We start from the raw sequence: 22,622 nt of genomic DNA, 5'->3' as shown, positions 1-22,622 counted from the left end.
TGGGATTATCCTCCATCAGCAGGAGAAACATGGGATTATCCTCCATCAGCAGGAGGAACATGGGATTATCCTCCATCAGCAGGAGGAACATGGGATTATCCTCCATCAGCAGGAGAAACATGGGATTATCCTCCATTAGCAGGAGGAACATGGGATTATCCTCCATCAGCAGGAGGAACATGGGATTATCCTCCATTAGCAGGAGGAACATGGGATTATCCTCCATCAGCAGGAGGAACATGGGATTATCCTCCATCAGCAGGAGAAACATGGGATTATCCTCCATCAGCAGGAGAAACATGGGATTATCCTCCATCAGCAGGAGGAACATGGGATTATCCTCCATCAGCAGGAGGAACATGGGATTATCGTCCATCAGCAGGAGAAGGCTCCTCCCGCTGCAGGCAGGCTTACCTCTCTTCCCAGTCAGGGCGAACTGGATGGCGTTTCCTCCCACGCCGCAGAAGGCGTCTATAACCAGCTGCGCGTCGGGGAAGCTCTGCTCCAATCGGATGGCGATGTGCTCAGCAATCTTCTCCGGCGTCACAGAGAACCAGCCCTCTGCAGCACAGAGGAGACATCATGAAGCCCACAGACCAGCATCATCGGCCGACAGAGCGGCCATCTTGGGTCAGACCAAGCTGCTGTCAGAGACAATGGATGCTAAACCTAATTTCTGACTGTAGACGCTCTGAAAGCGCTGAAGCTTTAACTGATTTCCAGATGAATTAATCTGACTGAAAACGAAGATGTTTCCCAGGTTTTATGGGATTAACTGATTGATCTGATTTATGTTTCGATGCATCATTTGGATTTTTGTTCTGACTGTTAGCAATGGGAGAATTCTCCTGCCATAATGCCAGAGCACATCATTTCAATCTGAGGAAAGAATTTCATCTTCTCGCACTCCAAACATGAGAAAATATCATGAGAGAGGAGAAACATGAGAGAGGAGAAAATATCTGAGAGGGAGCGCATGTTTTTGAGAGTGAGCGTTATAAGTTTGGAGAGCAAGAAGATGAAATTCTTTCCTCAGATTGAAATGATGTGCTCTGGCATTATGGCAGGAGAATTCTCCCATAGTTAGCAAACATACACACACACACACACACACACATATATATATATATATATGCTAGATAGTAGAAAGTTAGAACGAATTCTAACTCTTTCAGCTCTACATTCTAGCTTCAGCAGTCGATCCAACCACATAGCACAGCTGTCCTAGATGCGCTCACCCACCTCGGTCCAGCCAGATGCCCTCATCAAAGCGGGAAAACAGTCTGTAGCGCTGAGCCCAGTATTTAGCCAGTTCTGGATCGGCCGCCATCTCTGCCGGGACCTTCTGCTTCCTCCTCCTCTGCTTCTTTCTGGCCTTCCTGGCAGGTTTTACCGCCGACCCTGCATAGAGACACAACCGATGGTCAGGCTGGAACCCAGAAATATGAGCATTCGGCTCACTGCTGTCACTCAACAACCAAACCAGGACATTAAATATTTAAGGAAGTTCTAGCTTTTTATTAATGAACAGCATCAATAGAAACTCCTGTCAGGAAACAAAGTCTCTAGAAAACAGCCTTTAAAAGTCAGTTTCTTCTTTTTAAACTCAGATAAAATAACTGAAACTTTTCTGACAGAGATTATTAAAATGATCGACCTTCTAGGGAACGAGCGTTCATCCAGATAATTTAGTAACCTCCCATTTTAATGTGAAATACAGGAAACATCCGGAGGAGGCAGATATAATCTGAACTGGGAGATTATGGGAGGAGGGTGAAGAGGAGGCGGAGCCAGCGCGTCTGAGGGCAGGAAGGCAGATTTACCGCCTGTAATCAGTCAGAAATCTAAGAAGCTGCTGAACTCTGCTGCTAAGTGCAGTAGTGGCTGTTTTTTGGACAACAGGCTGACAGGAAGTCCAGTTGTCCTCCCTCTGCTGTCCTTCCCCTGCCGTCCTGCCGTCCTTCCCCTGCCGTCCTTCCCCTGCCGTCCTGCCGTCCTTCCCCTGCCGTCCTTCCTCTGCCGTCCTGCCGTCCTTCCCCTGCTGTCCTTCCCCTGCCGTCCTCCCTCTGCCTTCCTTCCTCCTTCGTCCTGCCGTCCTTCCCCTGCCGTCCTGCCGTCCTTCCCCTGCCTTCCTTCCTCCTTCGTCCTGCCGTCCTTCCCCTGCTGTCCTTCCCCTGCCGTCCTCCCTCTGCCTTCCTTCCTCCTTCGTCCTGCCGTCCTTCCCCTGCTGTCCTGCCGTCCTTCCCCTGCCGTCCTCCCTCTGCCTTCCTTCCTCCTTCGTCCTGCCGTCCTTCCCCTGCCGTCCTTCCCCTGCCGTCCTCCCTCTGCCTTCCTTCCTCCTTCGTCCTGCCGTCCTTCCCCTGCTGTCCTTCCCCTGCCGTCCTTCCCCTGCTGTCCTTCCCCTGCCGTCCTCCCTCTGCCTTCCTTCCTCCTTCGTCCTGCCGTCCTTCCCCTGCTGTCCTGCCGTCCTTCCCCTGCCGTCCTCCCTCTGCCTTCCTTCCTCCTTCGTCCTGCCGTCCTTCCCCTGCTGTCCTGCTGTCCTTCCCCTGCCGTCCTCCCTCTGCCTTCCTTCCTCCTTCGTCCTGCCGTCCTTCCCCTGCCGTCCTTCCCCTGCCGTCCTCCCTCTGCCTTCCTTCCTCCTTCGTCCTGCCGTCCTTCCTCTGCCTTCCTTCCGTCCTTCCTCTGGGAACATCATGGAGGGAAACAGAGTCTCCATCCATGGTTGTCCTGGTCGGTGTCCCACCAAGGATGCAGGGAGATCAGAGACGGCGGTCCTGCCAGCGTGTAGCTGAGGACGGTCGGTGTCCTCAGAGCAGCTCCCAGGAGTGATGGAGCGGTGGACGGATGGATGTCCAACCTGCTGGTGAGCTGGGAATGATGGCCGCTTGGCTGACAGCAGGACTGACTGTGAGCCTGGATGCAGTGCTGAAAACCACCACTAGGTTTGCTCTTTCTGCCGATGCTTTCTTCCTCCAGAGGTTCAAACGTCCATTCAGCGCCACATGTCAGGGTCAGCGGAGCGGTGACATCATTTCCTTCCACCGTGGTCCATCATTAGCTCCTTCTGCGTCTGAATGCGGCTAGCTCAGCGGCAGAGCTAACAGGTCGCCGCGTTTATTTAGCATTTTTTAATTATTAGAATTAGGAATATTTGCATGAAAAGGAACAGAAATAAACTGAAGAATAATAACAACACTGGAATAAAAGCTTTACCTTCAGGCGTGTTTGATGGAAACAGGTTCACTTCCTCTGGAGATGCTGCCGACCCTCCAGGCTCCTCCTCCTCCACCACGGGCTCCTCCTCCTCCACCACAGGCTCCTCCTCCTCCACCACAGGCTCCTCCTCCTCCTCCACCACAGGCTCCTCCTCCTCACAGGAAGGGTTGGTTTCTCTTCTAATCCTCTTGATTTCCGCCTCCAGACCTTCCCGCCGTGTTTCTCTCGCCACGTTTTGAAGAAAGTCTTTAGCCTAAAACGAAATGCATCCATGAATTCAGCAGGCCTACCAGCAGGTCTACCAGCAGGTCTACCAGCAGGTCTACCAGCAGGTCTACCAGCAGGCCTACCAGCAGGTACACCAGCAGGTCTACCAGCAGGCCTACCAGCAGGTCTACCAGAAGGTCTACCAGCAGGTCTACCAGCAGGCCTACCAGCAGGTCTACCAGCAGGTATACCAGCAGGCCTACCAGCAAGCCTACCAGCAGGTCTACCAGCAAGCCTACCAGCAGGTCTACCAGCAGGTCTACCAGCAGGTATACCAGCAGGCCTACCAGCAGGTCTACCAGCAGGTCTACCAGAAGGTCTACCAGCAGGTCTACCAGCAGGCCTACCAGCAGGTCTACCAGCAGGTATACCAGCAGGCCTACCAGTAGGTATACCAGCAGGCCTACCAGCAGGTATACCAGCAAGCATACCAGCAGGTACACCAGCAGGCCTACCAGCAGGTCTACCAGCAGGCCTACCAGCAGGTCTACCAGCAGGTCTACCAGCAGGTATACCAGCAGGTATACCAGCAGGCCTACCAGCAGGTATACCAGCAGGTACACCAGCAGGCCTACCAGCAGGTCTACCAGCAGGTACACCAGCAGGCCTACCAGCAGGTCTACCAGCAGGTCTACCAGCAGGTATACCAGCAGGCCTACCAGCAGGTATACCAGCAGGTCTACCAGCAGGTCTACCAGCAGGCCTACCAGCAGGTACACCAGCAGGTCTACCAGCAGGTCTACCAGCAGGTCTACCAGCAGGCCTACCAGCAGGCCTACCAGCAGGTCTACCAGCAGGTATACCAGCAGGCCTACCAGCAGGTCTACCAGCAGGTATACCAGCAGGTCTACCAGCAGGCCTACCAGCAGGCCTACCAGCAGGTACACCAGCAGGCCTACCAGCAGGTATACCAGCAGGTATACCAGCAGGTCTACCAGCAGGTCTACCAGCAGGTCTACCAGCAGGCCTACCAGCAGGTCTACCAGCAGGTCTACCAGCAGGTATACCAGCAGGCCTACCAGCAGGTCTACCAGCAGGTCTACCAGCAGGCCTACCAGCAGGCCTACCAGCAGGTACACCAGCAGGCCTACCAGCAGGCCTACCAGCAGGTATACCAGCAGGCCTACCAGCAGGTACACCAGCAGGCCTACCAGCAGGTCTACCAGCAGGTCTACCAGCAGGTATACCAGCAGGCCTACCAGCAGGTCTACCAGCAGGTCTACCAGCAGGTCTACCAGCAGGTCTACCAGCAGGTATACCAGCAGGCCTACCAGCAGGTCTACCAGCAGGTCTACCAGCAGGTCTACCAGCAGGTACACCAGCAGGCCTACCAGCAGGCCTACCAGCAGGTATACCAGCAGGCCTACCAGCAGGTCTACCAGCAGGTCTACCAGCAGGTATACCAGCAGGCCTACCAGCAGGTCTACCAGCAGGTATACCAGCAGGCCTACCAGCAGGTCTACCAGCAGGTATACCAGCAGGCCTACCAGCAGGTATACCAGCAGGTCTACCAGCAGGTATACCAGCAGGTCTACCAGCAGGTACACCAGCAGGCCTACCAGCAGGCCTACCAGCAGGTATACCAGCAGGCCTACCAGCAGGTACACCAGCAGGTCTACCAGCAGGTCTACCAGCAGGTATACCAGCAGGCCTACCAGCAGGTCTACCAGCAGGTCTACCAGCAGGTCTACCAGCAGGTCTACCAGCAGGTATACCAGCAGGCCTACCAGCAGGTATACCAGCAGGCCTACCAGCAGGTCTACCAGCAGGTATACCAGCAGGCCTACCAGCAGGTACACCAGCAGGCCTACCAGCAGGTCTACCAGCAGGTCTACCAGCAGGCCTACCAGCAGAACTACCAGCAGGTCTACCAGCAGGTCTACCAGCAGGTACACCAGCAGGTCTACCAGCAGGTCTACCAGCAGGTCTACCAGCAGGCCTACCAGCAGGTCTACCAGCAGGTATACCAGCAGGTCTACCAGCAGGTCTACCAGCAGGTATACCAGCAGGTCTACCAGCAGGTCTACCAGCAGGCCTACCAGCAGGTCTACCAGCAGGTATACCAGCAGGTCTACCAGCAGGTCTACCAGCAGGCCTACCAGCAGGTCTACCAGCAGGTCTACCAGCAGGCCCACCAAGGCTGCTCCTCTGCTGTGGAACCAGTCAGTCTGCGTACCTTGTGGAGGAGGAGGCTGCCCTGACTGCTCACGCCTCCATCGGTCTCAGAGAATCGGATGTGTTTATTGACCCTCCTGGCCACCGTAGTTTTCCGACGCCTAGGGCTGTTGTAGCTAATTACAGAGCCAAACCTAAAAGACATTTATTATCACTGAGTTTTTCATTGTTAGCTTAACTCTGACAGTCGATGGGATGATTTGGTAACCATGGCGATCACTGAGCTGAAATCTGCAGAAAATTGAATCCATTTAATTTAAAACAGATTTTTATTTTCAGCCTCTTTATTCATTTATTGTAATGATGACTTCTCCGTTGCCATAGTTACCTATATAACACTGGCGGGGTTAGCTCTCTATTCATGACTTTCTAAGAGAATCAGGAGCCGCCATCATTTGTTGCATCATAAAACGTAATAAATTCATTTCCTGTGAACCTCAGAGGAAACATTTGGAGCCAGAAGTTTCCAAACGCTTCAGAAAAGACGAAGAATCAGACCTGAGGAGATCAGACCTGAGGAGAGCAGACCTGAGGAGAGCAGACCTGAGCAGAGCAGACCTGAGGAGATCAGACCTGAGGAGAGCAGACCTGAGGAGATCAGACCTGAGGAGAGCAGACCTGAGGAGATCAGACCTGAGGAGATCAGACCTGAGGAGAGCAGACCTGAGGAGATCAGACCTGAGGAGAGCAGACCTGAGGAGATCAGACCTGAGGAGATCAGACCTGAGGAGAGCAGACCTGAGGAGATCAGACCTGAGCAGAGCAGACCTGAGGAGATCAGACCTGAGGAGATCAGACCTGAGGAGAGCAGACCTGAGGAGAGCAGACCTGAGGAGATCAGACCTGAGGAGATCAGACCTGAGGAGATCAGACCTGAGGAGATCAGACCTGAGGAGAGCAGACCTGAGGAGATCAGACCTGAGGAGATCAGACCTGAGGAGAGCAGACCTGAGGAGATCAGACCTGAGGAGAGCAGACCTGAGGAGAGCAGACCTGAGGAGATCAGGCCTGAGGAGAGCAGACCTGAGGAGAGCAGACCTGAGGAGATCAGACCTGAGGAGATCAGACCTGAGGAGAGCAGACCTGAGGAGATCAGACCTGAGGAGAGCAGACCTGAGGAGAGCAGACCTGAGGAGAGCAGACCTGAGGAGAGCAGACCTGAGGAGATCAGACCTGAGGAGATCAGACCTGAGGAGAGCAGACCTGAGGAGAGCAGACCTGAGGAGAGCAGACCTGAGGAGAGCAGACCTGAGGAGATCAGACCTGAGGAGATCAGACCTGAGGAGAGCAGACCTGAGGAGATCAGACCTGAGGAGATCAGACCTGAGGAGAGCAGACCTGAGGAGATCAGACCTGAGGAGATCAGACCTGAGGAGAGCAGACCTGAGGAGATCAGACCTGAGGAGATCAGACCTGAGGAGAGCAGACCTGAGGAGATCAGACCTGAGGAGATCAGACCTGAGGAGAGCAGACCTGAGGAGATCAGACCTGAGGAGATCAGACCTGAGGAGAGCAGACCTGAGGAGATCAGACCTGAGGAGCTTCTCCTGATTCCTCTGTCAGTGAAAGGAAAGATTGAAGTATATCTTTCCTCAGGAACGTCATGAAAGATCAGACAGTGGTTGAGGCTCCCTCTGCCCGTCTGAGAGACAGGGTGAGGAGCGGCTGGCGGCTCCAACATGGCGGGCCCTCAGGAAGGACACCTGGAAATAACCCTAAAGATGGATCAGCTCATTCAGGTCACGTCTTTTTAGAGGCTGTATGGAAACTTCTGGCCTTGCATGTCCTGTCATCATGACATCATTTCCTGGAGCTCTGGGAGGAAGACAGACTTACTGAGGCTCCTGCTGGTGTTTCAGTCCTAGTTCAGTCCAGACCTGCTGAGGACTCTGTGCCGGTCCCTCCGGTCCCTCTCGTCCCTCCGGTCCCTCCGGTCTCTCCTCCACATCCATCTCATGACTGCAGAGAAACAGAAAGGTCCCCCAGCTCACCGTCTCTGCCTCTGAAGTCCGTGGATGTTCAACCGCCAACATGGCTGCTCTCCATGTTTATCTAGGCTGACGGCAGCTAACCTGGATTTGATCCTCTGAAATCTCCTTGGGTTGTTCTCGTCTTCCTCATCTTCATCCTCTCCTCTCTGGGACAGCTTGCTGATGGAATCACCGACTCTGTGAGGGGGCGGGGCTCCAACCTGCTTTGGATCTATGGGAAAAAACAAAGCAAGGATGGAGTTTAGCTGAGCTGTAGTTTGGTAACCCACGGGGGCCAAGGGGCCACCCTGCCTGGTCCAATCCTTTGGTGGACTAGTTACCTGGTGGCTGGGCTGGGTTCTCCTGAGAGGTTCCAGGAGGTTCCGTCTGATCAGGTCCTCCATCTGAAGGCTCCTCCTCCTCCAGCTCAGCCTCACAGCTTCTGCTGTCCTCAATGGAGCAGCGTCCTCTGAACAGATCAGTCAGAACCTCCACTCTGCCGCCCGTCTGAGGGCCGGACTGAGGGCCGGACTGAGGCTCCGTCTGAGGCTCCGTCTGAGGGCCGGTCTGAGGCTCCGTCTGAGGCGCCGTCTGAGCGTCAGTGTGAGCGTCCTCACCAGCAGTCCAGCCCAGGGCGCTCCAATAGGAGAAGCTCTCCCAGTAGGAGTAGTAGGTCTCTGTAGCGTGTTGTTCCCAGAGGGCCTTCTGACCTGGATGGTTCCAGGGGTCAGACACAGATGCCAGGATGGAGTCTGGATGCTTCTCCAGCCAGAAGCTCCACAGCAGCTCTGCTCCATTCTCAGCTTTATGGACGACAGAACAGACAAACAGCCTTCAGCCAACCATCCACCCAAACCTCATGAGGAAAACGCTTTAAAATGTTGAAATAAAAGTGAATCAGACAAGTTTCCATCCTTAGCAGGGAGTTGAAGCGAAGGGTGGTGATGTCATCTGCTTATAAACAGGAAGTAGAGATAGCAAACCAGAATGGAGCACAAGGAGGTTCTAATGTGGGATAATCTCAGTGATTTAGCCATGGAGCACCCTGACCGAGGAGCACCCTGACCGAGGAGCACCCTAACCGAGGAGCACCCTGACCGAGGAGCACCCTGACCGAGGAGCACCCTGACCGAGGAGCAAATGAGGAGCACCCTGACCGTGGAGCACCCTGACCGAGGAGCAAATGAGGAGCACCCTGACAGAGGGGTAAATGAGGAGCACCCTGACCGAGGGGCACCCTGACCATGGAGCACCCTGACCGAGGAGCACCCTGACCGAGGAGCACCCTAACCGAGGAGCACCCTGACCGAGGAGCAAATGAGGAGCACCCTGACCGTGGAGTACCCTAACCGAGGAGCACCCTGACCGAGGAGCAATGAGGAGCACCCTGACAGAGGGGTAAATGAGGAGCACCCTGACCGAGGGGCACCCTGACCATGGAGCACCCTGACCGAGGAGCACCCTGACCGAGGAGCACCCTGACCATGTAGCACCCTGACCGAGGAGCACCCTGAGCGAGGAGCACCCTGACCGAGGAGCACCCTGACCGAGGAGCACCCTGACCATGTAGCACCCTGACCATGTAGCACCCTGACCATGGAGCACCCTGACCATGTAGCACCCTGACCATGGAGCACCCTGACCATGGAGCACCCTGACCATGGAGCACCCTGACCGAGGGGCACCCTGACCGAGAGGCACCCTGACCGAGGAGCACCCTGACCGGGGGGCACCCTGACCGAGAAGCACCCTGACCGAGGAGCATCCTGACCGAGGGGCACCCTGACCATGGAGCACCCTGACCATGGAGCACGCTGACCATCGAGCACCCTGACCGAGGAGCAAATGAGGAGCACCCTGACCGAGGGGCACCCTGACCATGAAGCACCCTGACCATGGAGCACCCTGACCATGGAGCACCCTAACCGAGGAGCAAATGAGGAGCAACCTGACCGAGGGGCACCCTGACCGAAGAGCACCCTGACAGAGGGGCAAATGAGGAGCACCCTGACCGAGGGGCACCCTGACCGAAGAGCACCCTGACCATGGAGCACCCTGACAGAGGGGCAAATGAGGAGCACCCTGACCATGGAGCACCCTGACCATGGAGCACCCTGACTGAGGAGCAAATGAGGAGCACCCTGACCGAGGGGCACCCTGACCGAAGAGCACCCTGACAGAGGGGCAAATGAGGAGCACCCTGACCGAGGAGCACCCTGACCGAGGGGCACCCTGACCATGGAGCACCCTGACCATGGAGCACCCTGACCGAGGAGCACCCTGACCATGAAGCACCCTGACCCAGGAGCACCGTGATCGAGGGGCACCCTGACCATGGAGCACCCTGACCGAGGGGCACCCTGACCATGAAGCACCCTGACCATGAAGCACCCTGACCCAGGAACACCGTGATCGAGGAGCACCCTGACCGAGGAGCACCCTGACCGAGAAGCAAATGAGGAGCACCCTGACCGAGGAGCACCCTGACCATGGAGCACCCTGACCGAGGAGCACCCTGACCATGGAGCACCCTGACCAAGGAGCAAATGAGGAGCACCCTGACAGAGGAGCACCCTGACCAAGAAGCAAATGAGGAGCACCCTGACCGAGGAGCACCCTGACAGAGGAGCACCCTGACCATGGAGCACCGTGACCGAGGAGCACCCTGACCATGGAGCACCCTGACCAAGGAGCACCCTGACCATGGAGCACCCTGACCAAGGGGCACCCTGACCATGGAGCACCCTGACCAAGGGGCACCCTGACCATGGAGCACCCTGACCGAGGAGCACCCTGACCGAGGGGCACCCTGACCGAGGAGCACCCTGACCATGGAGCACCCTGACCATGGAGCACCCTGACCGAGGAGCACCCTGACCATGAAGCACCCTGACCATGAAGCACCCTGACCATGAAGCACCCTGACCATGGAGCACCCTGACCATGAAGCACCCTGACCATGGAGCACACTGACCGAGGGGCACCCTGACCATGGAGCACCCTGACCATGGAGCACCCTGACCATGAAGCACCCTGACCATGAAGCACCCTGACCATGAAGCACCCTGACCATGGAGCACTGTGATCGAGGGGCACCCTGACCATGGAGCACCCTGACCATGGAGCACCCTGACCATGGAGCACCCTGACCGAGGAGCACCCTGACCGAGAAGCACCCTGACCGAGAAGCACCCTGACCGAGAAGCACCCTGACCAGGGGGCACCCCTCGGTCAGGATGCTCCTCGGTCAGGGTGCTACATGATCAGGGTGCTCCATGGTCAGGGTGCCCCTCGATCACAGTGCTCCATGGTCAGGGTGCTTCATGGTCAGGGTGCTTCATGGTCAGGGTGCTTCATGGTCAGGGTGCTTCATGGTCAGGGTGCTCCATGGTCAGGGTGCTCCATGGTCAGGGTGCCCCTCGATCACAGTGCTCCATGGTCAGGGTGCCCCTTGGTCAGGGTGCTCCATGGTCAGGGTGCTTCATGGTCAGGGTGCTTCATGGTCAGGGTGCTCCTCGGTCAGGGTGCTCCATGGTCGAGAAGCACCCTGACCGAGGGGCACCCTGACCGAGAAGCACCCTGACCGAGGGGCACCCTGACCGAGAAGCACCCTGACCGAGAAGCACCCTGACCATGGAGCACCCTGACCGAGGAGCACCCTGACCGAGGAGCACCCTGACCATGTAGCACCCTGACCGAGGAGCATCCTGACCGAGGGGCACCCTGACCGAGGAGCACCCTGACCGAGGAGCACCCTGACCATGGAGCGCCCTGACCGAGAAGCACCCTGACCATGGAGCACCCTGACCATGGAGCACCCTGACCGAGGAGCATCCTGACTGAGGAGCACCCTGACCGAGGAGCACCCTGACCATGTAGCACCCTGACCGAGGAGCATCCTGACCGAGGGGCACCCTGACCGAGGAGCACCCTGACCGAGGAGCACCCTGACCATGGAGCGCCCTGACCGAGAAGCACCCTGACCATGGAGCACCCTGACCATGTAGCACCCTGACCATGTAGCACCCTGACCATGGAGCACCCTGACCATGGAGCACCCTGACCATGGAGCACCCTGACCATGGAGCACCCTGAACGAGGGGCACCCTGACCATGGAGCACCCTGACCATGGAGCACCCTGACCATGGAGCACCCTGAACGAGGGGCACCCTGACCATGGAGCACCCTGACCATGGAGCACCCTGACCATGGAGCACCCTGAACGAGGGGCACCCTGACCATGGAGGCTTATTTGAAGCAAAGCTTGTTCATCACTAGTTCATTGGATTCAGATGTTTAGTTTTAACTTCCTCCACTGATGGTGGACTTCCTGGTTTTTATTAGTATTTTGTTTTTGGTTCCTGCTGCCTGTCTGTCCTCTTCAGTCCATCTCAGACCTGTGTGGGAGCAGAAAGAATAAACCCAAGCGGAGGACAGGGCAGCAGATGATCAGCAGCTCCTCTGATTGGTTGTTCTGCTCCATGGTGACCATCAGAGCGTCCAGGAACTGAGTCCAGGTGGAGCTGCTGGCTTGGCTTTGTTAATGATTTCATCCTGTGAACGGAACCAGCAGCATACCCGGCGGGTCGTTTGGACCGCTGGCAGAATCATCTGGTACCGGTGGACCTGCTCCTTACCCCAGTAGGTCTCCCAGCTGCTGCCTCGGATCTCCTGCTGCTCCACTTCAGCACCACCTGCTGTCACAGAGACAGAAGCAGCAGGTAAACCGGACTGACACATTCAGCTCCTTCATCACATCATGAGGGGGATGGTACCTGTGTGAGGGACCTGCTCCAGGTCTGATGGTTCTTCCTGGCCTGTGCTGATTGTCCTGGGTGGTCCTCCACCTCCTCCACCTCCTCCTCGTCTTATTCTTCTTCTTCTCTGTCATGAAAGGAGAAAGGAGGAGCTTTGAGCGTCCATGATGGATTAGAAACTAGATATAAGGCAGCCAGGCGGACCTACCAGGACACTCTGCTCCGAGGAGCTGCAGAACGCTACAGGTAGACCCATCTCAGCCATCAGCTGGGACTCTTCATCCAGCTCATCTTCCTCTTCCTCATTTACAGATTCTGCCAATTCAGCAAAAACATGTTTCTGTGATCAGTCACTGGGCCTCCTCCTCCTCAGTTCAACACGCTGAAGGAGGCCAGGAGAACCGACGGTACCTTGGAGATACGCATCTACTCCTCCAGAGGACAGCAGGCGGTTATCAGAGCGGTACAGCTCCCTGTCCCTGTTCACAGAGTTAGAGCACACAGAGTTACAACATAGTTACAACATAGAGTTAGAGCACACAGAGTTACAACACAGAGTTAGAGCACACAGAGTTACAACATAGTTACAACATAGAGTTAGAGCACACAGAGTTACAACACAGAGTTAGAGCACACAGAGTTACAACATAGAGTTAGAACACACAGAGTTACAACATAGAGTTAGAGCACACAGAGTTACAACACAGGGTTAGAGCACACAGAGTTACAACATAGTTACAACATAGAGTTAGAGCACACAGAGTTACAACACAGAGTTAGAGCACACAGAGTTACAACATAGAGTTACAACATAGTTACAACATAGAATTAGAGCACACAGAGTTACAACACAGAGTTACAACATAGTTACAACATAGAGTTACAACATAGTTACAACATAGAGTTAGAGCACACAGAGTTACAACACAGTTACAACATAGAGTTAGAGCACACAGAGTTACAACACAGAGTTAGAGCACACAGAGTTACAACATAGAGTTACAACATAGTTACAACATAGAGTTAGAGCACACAGAGTTACAACACAGAGTTAGAGCACACAGAGTTACAACACAGAGTTACAACATAGTTACAACATAGAGTTAGAGCACACAGAGTTACAACACAGAGTTACAACATAGTTACAACACAGAGTTAGAGCACACAGAGGTACAAACCAGAGTTAGAGCACAGAGTTACAACATAGAGTTAGAGCACACAGAGTTACAACACAGAGTTAGAGCACATAGAGTTACAACACAGGTTTAAAACAGAGTTAGAGCACACAGAGTTACAACACAGAGTTAGAGCACACAGAGTTACAACATAGAGTTAGAGCACACAGAGTTACAACACAGAGTTACAACATAGAGTTAGAGCACACAGAGTTACAACATAGAGTTAGAGCACACAGAGTTACAACACAGAGTTAGAGCACAGAGTTACAACACAGAGTTAGAGCACACAGAGTTACAACACAGAGTTGGAGCATAGAGTTACAACACAGAGTTAGAGCACACAGAGTTAGAACACAGAGTTACAACATAGAGTTAGAGCACAGAGTTACAACACAGAGTTAGAGCACACAGAGTTACAACATAGTTACAACATAGAGTTAGAGCACACAGAGTTACAACACAGAGTTAGAGCACACAGAGTTACAACATAGAGTTACAACATAGTTACAACATAGAGTTAGAGCACACAGAGTTACAACACAGAGTTACAACATAGTTACAACATAGAGTTACAACATAGTTACAACATAGAGTTAGAGCACACAGAGTTACAACACAGTTACAACATAGAGTTAGAGCACACAGAGTTACAACACAGAGTTAGAGCACACAGAGTTACAAAATAGAGTTACAACATAGTTACAACATAGAGTTAGAGCACACAGAGTTACAACACAGAGTTAGAGCACACAGAGTTACAACACAGAGTTACAACATAGTTACAACATAGAGTTAGAGCACACAGAGTTACAACACAGAGTTACAACATAGTTACAACACAGAGTTAGAGCACACAGAGTTACAAACCAGAGTTAGAGCACAGAGTTACAACATAGAGTTAGAGCACACAGAGTTACAACACAGAGTTAGAGCACACAGAGTTACAACACAGAGTTACAACATAGTTACAACATAGAGTTACAACACAGGTTTAAAACAGAGTTAGAGCACACAGAGTTACAACATAGAGTTAGAGCACACAGAGTTACAACACAGAGTTAGAGCACACAGAGTTACAACATAGAGTTAGAGCACACAGAGTTACAACACAGAGTTACAACATAGAGTTAGAGCACACAGAGTTACAACATAGAGTTAGAGCACACAGAGTTACAACATAGAGTTAGAGCACAGAGTTACAACACAGAGTTAGAGCACAGAGTTACAACACAGAGTTAGAGCAGACAGAGTTACAACACAGAGTTAGAGCATAGAGTTACAACACAGAGTTAGAGCATAGAGTTACAACACAGAGTTAGAGCACAGAGTTACAACATAGAGTTAGAGCACACAGAGTTACAACACAGAGTTAGAGCACAGAGTTACAACACAGAGTTAGAGCACACAGTTACAACACAGAGTTAGAGCATAGAGTTACAACACAGAGTTAGAGCACACAGAGTTAGAACACAGAGTTACAACATAGAGTTAGAGCACAGAGTTACAACACAGAGTTAGAGCACACAGAGTTACAACACAGAGTTACAACATAGTTACAACATAGAGTTACAACACAGGTTTAAAACAGAGTTAGAGCACACAGAGTTACAACATAGAGTTACAACATAGTTACAACATAGAGTTAGAGCACACAGAGTTACAACACAGAGTTACAACATAGAGTTAGAGCACACAGAGTTACAACACAGAGTTAGAGCACACAGAGTTACAACATAGAGTTAGAGCACACAGAGTTACAACACAGAGTTACAACATAGAGTTAGAGCACACAGAGTTACAACACAGAGTTAGAGCACACAGAGTTACAACATAGAGTTAGAGCACACAGAGTTACAATATAGAGTTACAACATAGTTACAACATAGAGTTAGAGCACACAGAGTTACAACACAGATTTAGAGCACACAGAGTTACAACATAGAGTTAGAGCACACAGAGTTACAACACAGAGTTATAACATAGAGTTAGAGCACACAGAGTTACAACATAGAGTTAGAGCACACAGAGTTACAACATAGAGTTACAACATAGTTACAACATAGAGTTAGAGCACACAGAGTTACAACACAGAGTTAGAGCACACAGAGTTACAACATAGAGTTAGAGCACACAGAGTTACAACATAGAGTTAGAGCACACAGAGTTACAACATAGAGTTAGAGCACACAGAGTTACAACACAGAGTTAGAGCACAGAGTTACAACACAGAGTTAGAGCACACAGAGTTACAACATAGAGTTACAACATAGAGTTAGAGCACACAGAGTTACAACACAGAGTTAGAGCACACAGAGTTACAACATAGAGTTAGAGCACACAGAGTTACAACACAGAGTTACAACATAGAGTTAGAGCACACAGAGTTACAACATAGAGTTAGAGCACAGAGTTACAACACAGAGTTAGAGCACACAGAGTTAGAACACAGAGTTACAACATAGAGTGAGAGCACACAGAGTTACAACACAGAGTTACAACACAGAGTTAGAGCACAGAGTTACAACACAGAGTTAGAGCACACAGAGTTAGAACATAGAGTGAGAGCACACAGAGTTACAACACAGAGTTACAACACAGAGTTAGAGCACACAGAGTTACAACACAGAGTTAGAGCACACAGAGTTACAACATAGAGTTACAACACAGGTTTAAAACAGAGTTAGAGCACACAGAGTTACAACATAGAGTTAGAACACAGTTACAACATAGAGTTACAACACAGAGTTACAACATAGAGTTACAACACAGAGTTACAACACAGGTTTAAAACATAGAGTTAGAGCACACAGAGTTACAACATAGAGTTACAACATAGTTACAACATAGAGTTACAACATAGTTACAACATAGAGTTAGAGCACACAGAGTTACAACACAGAGTTAGAGCACACAGAGTTACAACATAGAGTTAGAGCACACAGAGTTACAACATAGAGTTAGAGCACACAGAGTTAGAGCACACAGAGTTACAACACAGAGTTAGAGCACAGAGTTACAACACAGAGTTAGAGCACACAGAGTTAGAGCACACAGAGTTACAACACAGAGTTACAACACAGAGTTAGAGCACACAGAGTTAGAACACAGAGTTACAACATAGAGTGAGAGCACACAGAGTTACAACACAGTTAGAGCACACAGAGTTACAACACAGAGTTAGAGCACACAGAGTTACAACACAGAGTTAGAGCACACAGAGTTACAACATAGAGTTAGAGCACACAGAGTTACAACATAGAGTTACAACATAGTTACAACATAGAGTTAGAGCACACAGAGTTACAACACAGAGTTAGAGCACACAGAGTTACAACATAGAGTTAGAGCACACAGAGTTACAACATAGAGTTAGAGCACACAGAGTTAGAGCACACAGAGTTACAACACAGAGTTAGAGCACAGAGTTACAACACAGAGTTAGAGCACACAGAGTTAGAGCACACAGAGTTACAACACAGAGTTACAACACAGAGTTAGAGCACACAGAGTTAGAACACAGAGTTACAACATAGAGTGAGAGCACACAGAGTTACAACACAGTTAGAGCACACAGAGTTACAACACAGAGTTAGAGCACACAGAGTTACAACACAGAGTTAGAGCACACAGAGTTACAACACAGAGTTAGAGCACACAGAGTTACAACACAGAGTTAGAGCACACAGAGTTACAACACAGAGTTAGAGCACACAGAGTTACAACACAGAGTTACAACACAGAGTTACAACACAGAGTTACAACACAGAGTTACAACACAGAGTTAGAGCACACAGAGTTACAACATAGAGTTAGAGCACACAGAGTTACAACACAGAGTTACAACACAGAGTTACAACACAGAGTTACAACACAGAGTTAGAGCACACAGAGTTACAACATAGAGTTAGAGCACACAGAGTTACAACATAGAGTTAGAGCACACAGAGTTACAACATAGAGTTAGAGCACACAGAGTTACAACACAGAGTTAGAGCACAGAGTTACAACACAGAGTTAGAGCACACAGAGTTACAACATAGAGTTACAACATAGTTACAACATAGAGTTAGAGCACACAGAGTTACAACACAGAGTTAGAGCACACAGAGTTACAACATAGAGTTAGAGCACACAGAGTTACAACACAGAGTTACAACATAGAGTTAGAGCACACAGAGTTACAACATAGAGTTAGAGCACAGAGTTACAACACAGAGTTAGAGCACACAGAGTTAGAACACAGAGTTACAACATAGAGTGAGAGCACACAGAGTTACAACACAGAGTTACAACACAGAGTTAGAGCACAGAGTTACAACACAGAGTTAGAGCACACAGAGTTAGAACACAGAGTTACAACATAGAGTGAGAGCACACAGAGTTACAACACAGAGTTACAACACAGAGTTAGAGCACACAGAGTTACAACACAGAGTTAGAGCACACAGAGTTACAACATAGAGTTACAACACAGGTTTAAAACAGAGTTAGAGCACACAGAGTTACAACATAGAGTTAGAACACAGTTACAACATAGAGTTACAACACAGAGTTACAACATAGAGTTACAACACAGAGTTACAACACAGGTTTAAAACATAGAGTTAGAGCACACAGAGTTACAACATAGAGTTACAACATAGTTACAACATAGAGTTACAACATAGTTACAACATAGAGTTAGAGCACACAGAGTTACAACACAGAGTTAGAGCACACAGAGTTACAACATAGAGTTAGAGCCAACAGAGTTACAACACAGAGTTACAACATAGAGTTAGAGCACACAGAGTTACAACATAGAGTTAGAGCACACAGAGTTAGAGCACACAGAGTTACAACACAGAGTTAGAGCACACAGAGTTAGAACACAGAGTTACAACACAGAGTTAGAGCACACAGAGTTAGAACACAGAGTTACAACATAGAGTGAGAGCACACAGAGTTACAACACAGTTAGAGCACACAGAGTTACAACACAGAGTTAGAGCACACAGAGTTACAACACAGAGTTAGAGCACACAGAGTTACAACACAGAGTTAGAGCACACAGAGTTACAACACAGAGTTACAACACAGAGTTACAACACAGAGTTAGAGCACACAGAGTTACAACACAGAGTTAGAGCACACAGAGTTACAACACAGAGTTAGAGCACACAGAGTTACAACACAGAGTTACAACACAGAGTTAGAGCACACAGAGTTACAACACAGAGTTACAACACAGAGTTACAACACAGAGTTAGAGCACACAGAGTTACAACACAGAGTTACAACACAGAGTTACAACACAGAGTTACAACACAGAGTTAGAGCACACAGAGTTAGAACACAGAGTTACAACATAGAGTGAGAGCACACAGAGTTACAACACAGTTAGAGCACACAGAGTTACAACACAGAGTTAGAGCACACAGAGTTACAACACAGAGTTAGAGCACACAGAGTTACAACACAGAGTTAGAGCACACAGAGTTACAACACAGAGTTACAACACAGAGTTACAACACAGAGTTAGAGCACACAGAGTTACAACACAGAGTTAGAGCACACAGAGTTACAACACAGAGTTAGAGCACACAGAGTTACAACACAGAGTTACAACACAGAGTTACAACACAGAGTTAGAGCACACAGAGTTACAACACAGAGTTAGAGCACACAGAGTTACAACACAGAGTTAGAGCACACAGAGTTACAACACAGAGTTAGAGCACACAGAGTTACAGCACAGAGTTAGAGCACACAGAGTTACAACATAGAGTTAGAGCACACAGAGTTACAGCACGGAGTTACAACATAGAGTTAGAGCACACAGAGTTACAACACAGAGTTACAACACAGAGTTAGAGCACACAGAGTTACAACAGAGTTACAAAATAGAGTTAGAACACAGAGTTACAGCACGGAGTTACAACATAGAGTTAGAGCACACAGAGTTACAACACAGAGTTACAACACAGAGTTAGAGCACACAGAGTTACAACAGAGTTACAAAATAGAGTTAGAACACAGAGTTACAACATAGAGTTAGAACACAGAGTTAGAGCACACAGAGTTAGAACACAGAGTTAGAGCACACAGAGTTACAACAGAGTTACAAAATAGAGTTAGAACACAGAGTTACAACATAGAGTTAGAACATAGAGTTAGAGCACACACAGTTAGAACACAGAGTTAGAACACAGAGTTAGAGCACACAGAGTTAGAACACAGAGTTAGAGCACACAGAGTTAGAACACAGAGTCAGAGCACACAGAGTTAGAACATAGAGTTATAGCACACAGAGTTAGAGCACACAGTTAGGCCATCAGTGAGACCAGAGGATAGCACATCTACTGTAGAGCTTCCTGAACTATTCCAGGTGTTCAGGCTGAAAGTTTAGGAATCATGTCTGGAAATCAAATCTCTATCTGGGTGCAGACAGCATCTACTAGTGATGTCATGAGAAGATCTAGGCTTCCAGGCGTGTCGAGTAACGGAGGGGAAGTTTCTGCGAGGCGCGTATCGAGGCTTGCTTCATTTGGGGGAGGAGCCAAAATAGATGATGTCTGAAGCCCGGCTACCCGCCGCAGCATGTGACCGCTTCAGGAAGTGGAGCAGCTCACCTGGAACTTCAACAGGCATTTAAACAGCCAGATGTTCAGTCCAGATGTGGGAGTTTGGAGGAGAGCTGCTGTCAGTTGGATAAAGTTTGGATAGATTCTAAGAATAGATTGGCTGTAAAAACAACCAATCTAGTTAGTTAAAACTACATTGGTTGGATTAAACAATGAAATTATCAGAATCTGAGCAAACTGCTGCTCATGCAGGTAATGGGTTTAAGTATTATTGCTTTCAAAGCTGTAAGCGATCCCATCAAGACCCACTTCTCTTCGCTAAAGTGACTAATTAATTAGTATTGGTTTGACCTTGTATAAAAATGCTACCAAATTAGATTGCTTTGTTTAACCAACCAGATTAAAACCCAAAACTCTGGAAGAACAATTATTTCTGAATAAAATGACTAAAACCTTTTATTTTGCTCATCGATGCCCAGTTTGCACAAATACCTTCACTGCTTGAGCTTATTTCACTAAAAGAGCAGAGAAACTGCTTTTTCTCTTATAAGACATTTTACACATAGAAAACTTACAAAAGATTTTATTATACACACCAATCTTTAACACTTCAAAGAAACTTAAATGGGAAAAAGAAAAAAAAAACAATTGCAAAAAATCCCAGTCTATCACTACCTGTAGTTCTGCCCTCCACCAGTAGGTGGAGACGTTCGCCTGAAGCTTCAGGCGTCAATGAGGCGTCATCTCACCATCACTAGCATCTACCTGCTATAGCTCTATACCTGGTCCTTAGAAAACTGATCAAGGATTCCTGATATTCCTGGGAGGATTTGTGATCTTTTATTTATCTTCTGTTGAAAAGATAAACAGTAATAAAAGATCAATAATCTCATTTTAGAGGAAACCTGAACTTTCCTGAAGGAGGAGAACCAAAGAAGGACCAAAGGTTCTGAGGATGAAACCCAGAAGCCCATCAGGGTTCTGGGAACGGGTTTGGTTCTGTGGGTTCCGGGTCTGGATGGATTCCAGGAGGAGATCAGCCTGTGGTTTAGCTCAGGTGGTTCTGGCTAGAATCTCTATGGGGTTCTGCTCAGTCCAGTTTGCAGACGGGTCAAACACAGAACCAGCGTGGTCACTGGACCGGCACCGGTTCCTCTGCTAGTCTGGGTCGGTACCAAAGCAGCGGGTCAGCAGAGGGAAGCATGAAGTGGTCTGATATTAGCTGGTAGAACCAGAACCAGCAGAGGACCCACCCACTCTGGGACCAGTCCGGTTCTGTTCTCCTCAGTCCAGTCTGGGTCCGTCTGGTTCCACCCGATGAGTGGAACATCTGCAGCCAATCAGGATGATCTGACTCCATCCTGTCAGCCCCTCCCTCTCACACTTCTTCCTTCCACTAAACTTTCTCCAGTCATGCTGCTCCGTGTCCTCCCTCCCTGAGGACGCTGTCCCTGTCTGTCCCTCTGCCTGTACCTCTGTCTGTCCTGCTGACCCAGGCTGAGGGTCTGCAGATGTTTGGAGGTTGGAAGCTTTGAGCTTCTGATATTTATTTTTTTTATATGAAGCTTTAATGATCAGATCTGCCTGATGTCCTCCAGACTCCTTGTCCTCTGCCTGCAGGTCAGAGCAGACTGGCTGATGGAAGCAGAGCAGGAGGACATAGAGTACCGGGTTCCCTCCAGGATGAGCGGCCATTAGCTTAGCTTCAAACTGATGATCTAAAACCCATAGATATCCATAATAAATAATTTCCATTAAATAATATCCATAATAAATTATTTATTATGGATATCTATGCTAAAACCTCCTTAGCAGGTAGCAGCTAGCAGCACCGGAAGAGAAGCAGCCATGTTTAAAACCAAACCCTTACTCTGCGAAGACTCTGGAGCACCGGCACCGCACAGCCTCCTCCTCCTCCGGGTTGTAGCTCAGGAGGAGCTCCGCCACCACAGCCCTGCGGCTCCTGGTTCTGGTTCTGTCCAGCATCATCTCGACCCAAACGGAACCGGATCCGCGACAGAAACGCTCACTTTACGTGTTGCCGGCTTTTCTTCTTCTTTCCTTTACGCATTGATTCTTCTTCTTCTTCTGTGTGTCAGGCAGGCTGGACCATTGACAGAAGAGTAGACCCCGCATCGACCGGGACGCCATCTTGGGGAGGTCGTCTGCTCCGTTCAGTGTAATGTGTTGAACGGAACAGAATCAGTTTTCTGTATATTTAACAAATTTTCATTTTTTTCTTTTTTTTTTTACTGAAAACAGACAAATTGTTCAGTTTATTTAAATATTCTTAGTGGGTTTAAGAATAATAGAATATTCTGATAGGATGGATGCATGTGGCAAAGCAGCCACTCATACATTTTTATATTTTTTACTACTATATACAAAAACATATTTATACATGTATGCACAGAGTGGGGTCGCGAGGGGTTCAGGTGCCAGCAGTCAATGGGCGAGAGGCGGGGTCCACCCTGGACAGGTCGCCAGTCCAGCGC

The 22,622-nt window shown here is 49.8% G+C and overlaps 1 protein-coding gene across 3 annotated transcripts in view; it reads right to left on the bottom strand.

Moving 5' to 3' along the window:
• Positions 1-22,206, bottom strand: part of tgs1 (trimethylguanosine synthase 1) — a 30,455-nt gene extending 8,249 nt beyond the window's left edge. The window contains exons 1-12 of one of the 3 annotated variants that reach the window (XM_038301626.1): positions 21,998-22,206; positions 12,798-12,865; positions 12,595-12,701; positions 12,405-12,513; positions 12,267-12,323; positions 7,970-8,431; positions 7,731-7,860; positions 7,495-7,617; positions 5,660-5,792; positions 3,214-3,469; positions 1,243-1,401; positions 415-561 (exon numbers count right to left, since the gene is read on the bottom strand). In XM_038301626.1, the coding sequence (XP_038157554.1) occupies positions 415-561; positions 1,243-1,401; positions 3,214-3,469; positions 5,660-5,792; positions 7,495-7,617; positions 7,731-7,860; positions 7,970-8,431; positions 12,267-12,323; positions 12,405-12,513; positions 12,595-12,701; positions 12,798-12,865; positions 21,998-22,116 (1,870 nt within the window). In that variant the 5' untranslated portion in view covers positions 22,117-22,206. Of the gene's footprint in view, positions 1-414; positions 562-1,242; positions 1,402-3,213; positions 3,470-5,659; positions 5,793-7,494; positions 7,618-7,730; positions 7,861-7,969; positions 8,432-12,266; positions 12,327-12,404; positions 12,514-12,594; positions 12,702-12,797; positions 12,866-21,997 lie in introns of all 3 variants that reach the window. The other 2 variants (XM_038301618.1, XM_038301633.1) reach the window with 2 other exon arrangements.
• Positions 22,207-22,622: the final 416 nt, after the last annotated feature.

The sequence above is a fragment of the Cyprinodon tularosa genome, unplaced genomic scaffold (assembly GCF_016077235.1).
Source record: "Cyprinodon tularosa strain WSP-4 unplaced genomic scaffold, ASM1607723v1 ctg1126, whole genome shotgun sequence".
Taxonomy (NCBI): Eukaryota; Metazoa; Chordata; class Actinopteri; order Cyprinodontiformes; family Cyprinodontidae; genus Cyprinodon; species Cyprinodon tularosa.
The sequence above is the reverse complement of the archived record's forward strand: the minus strand, read 5'-3'. Positions and strand labels throughout refer to the sequence as shown.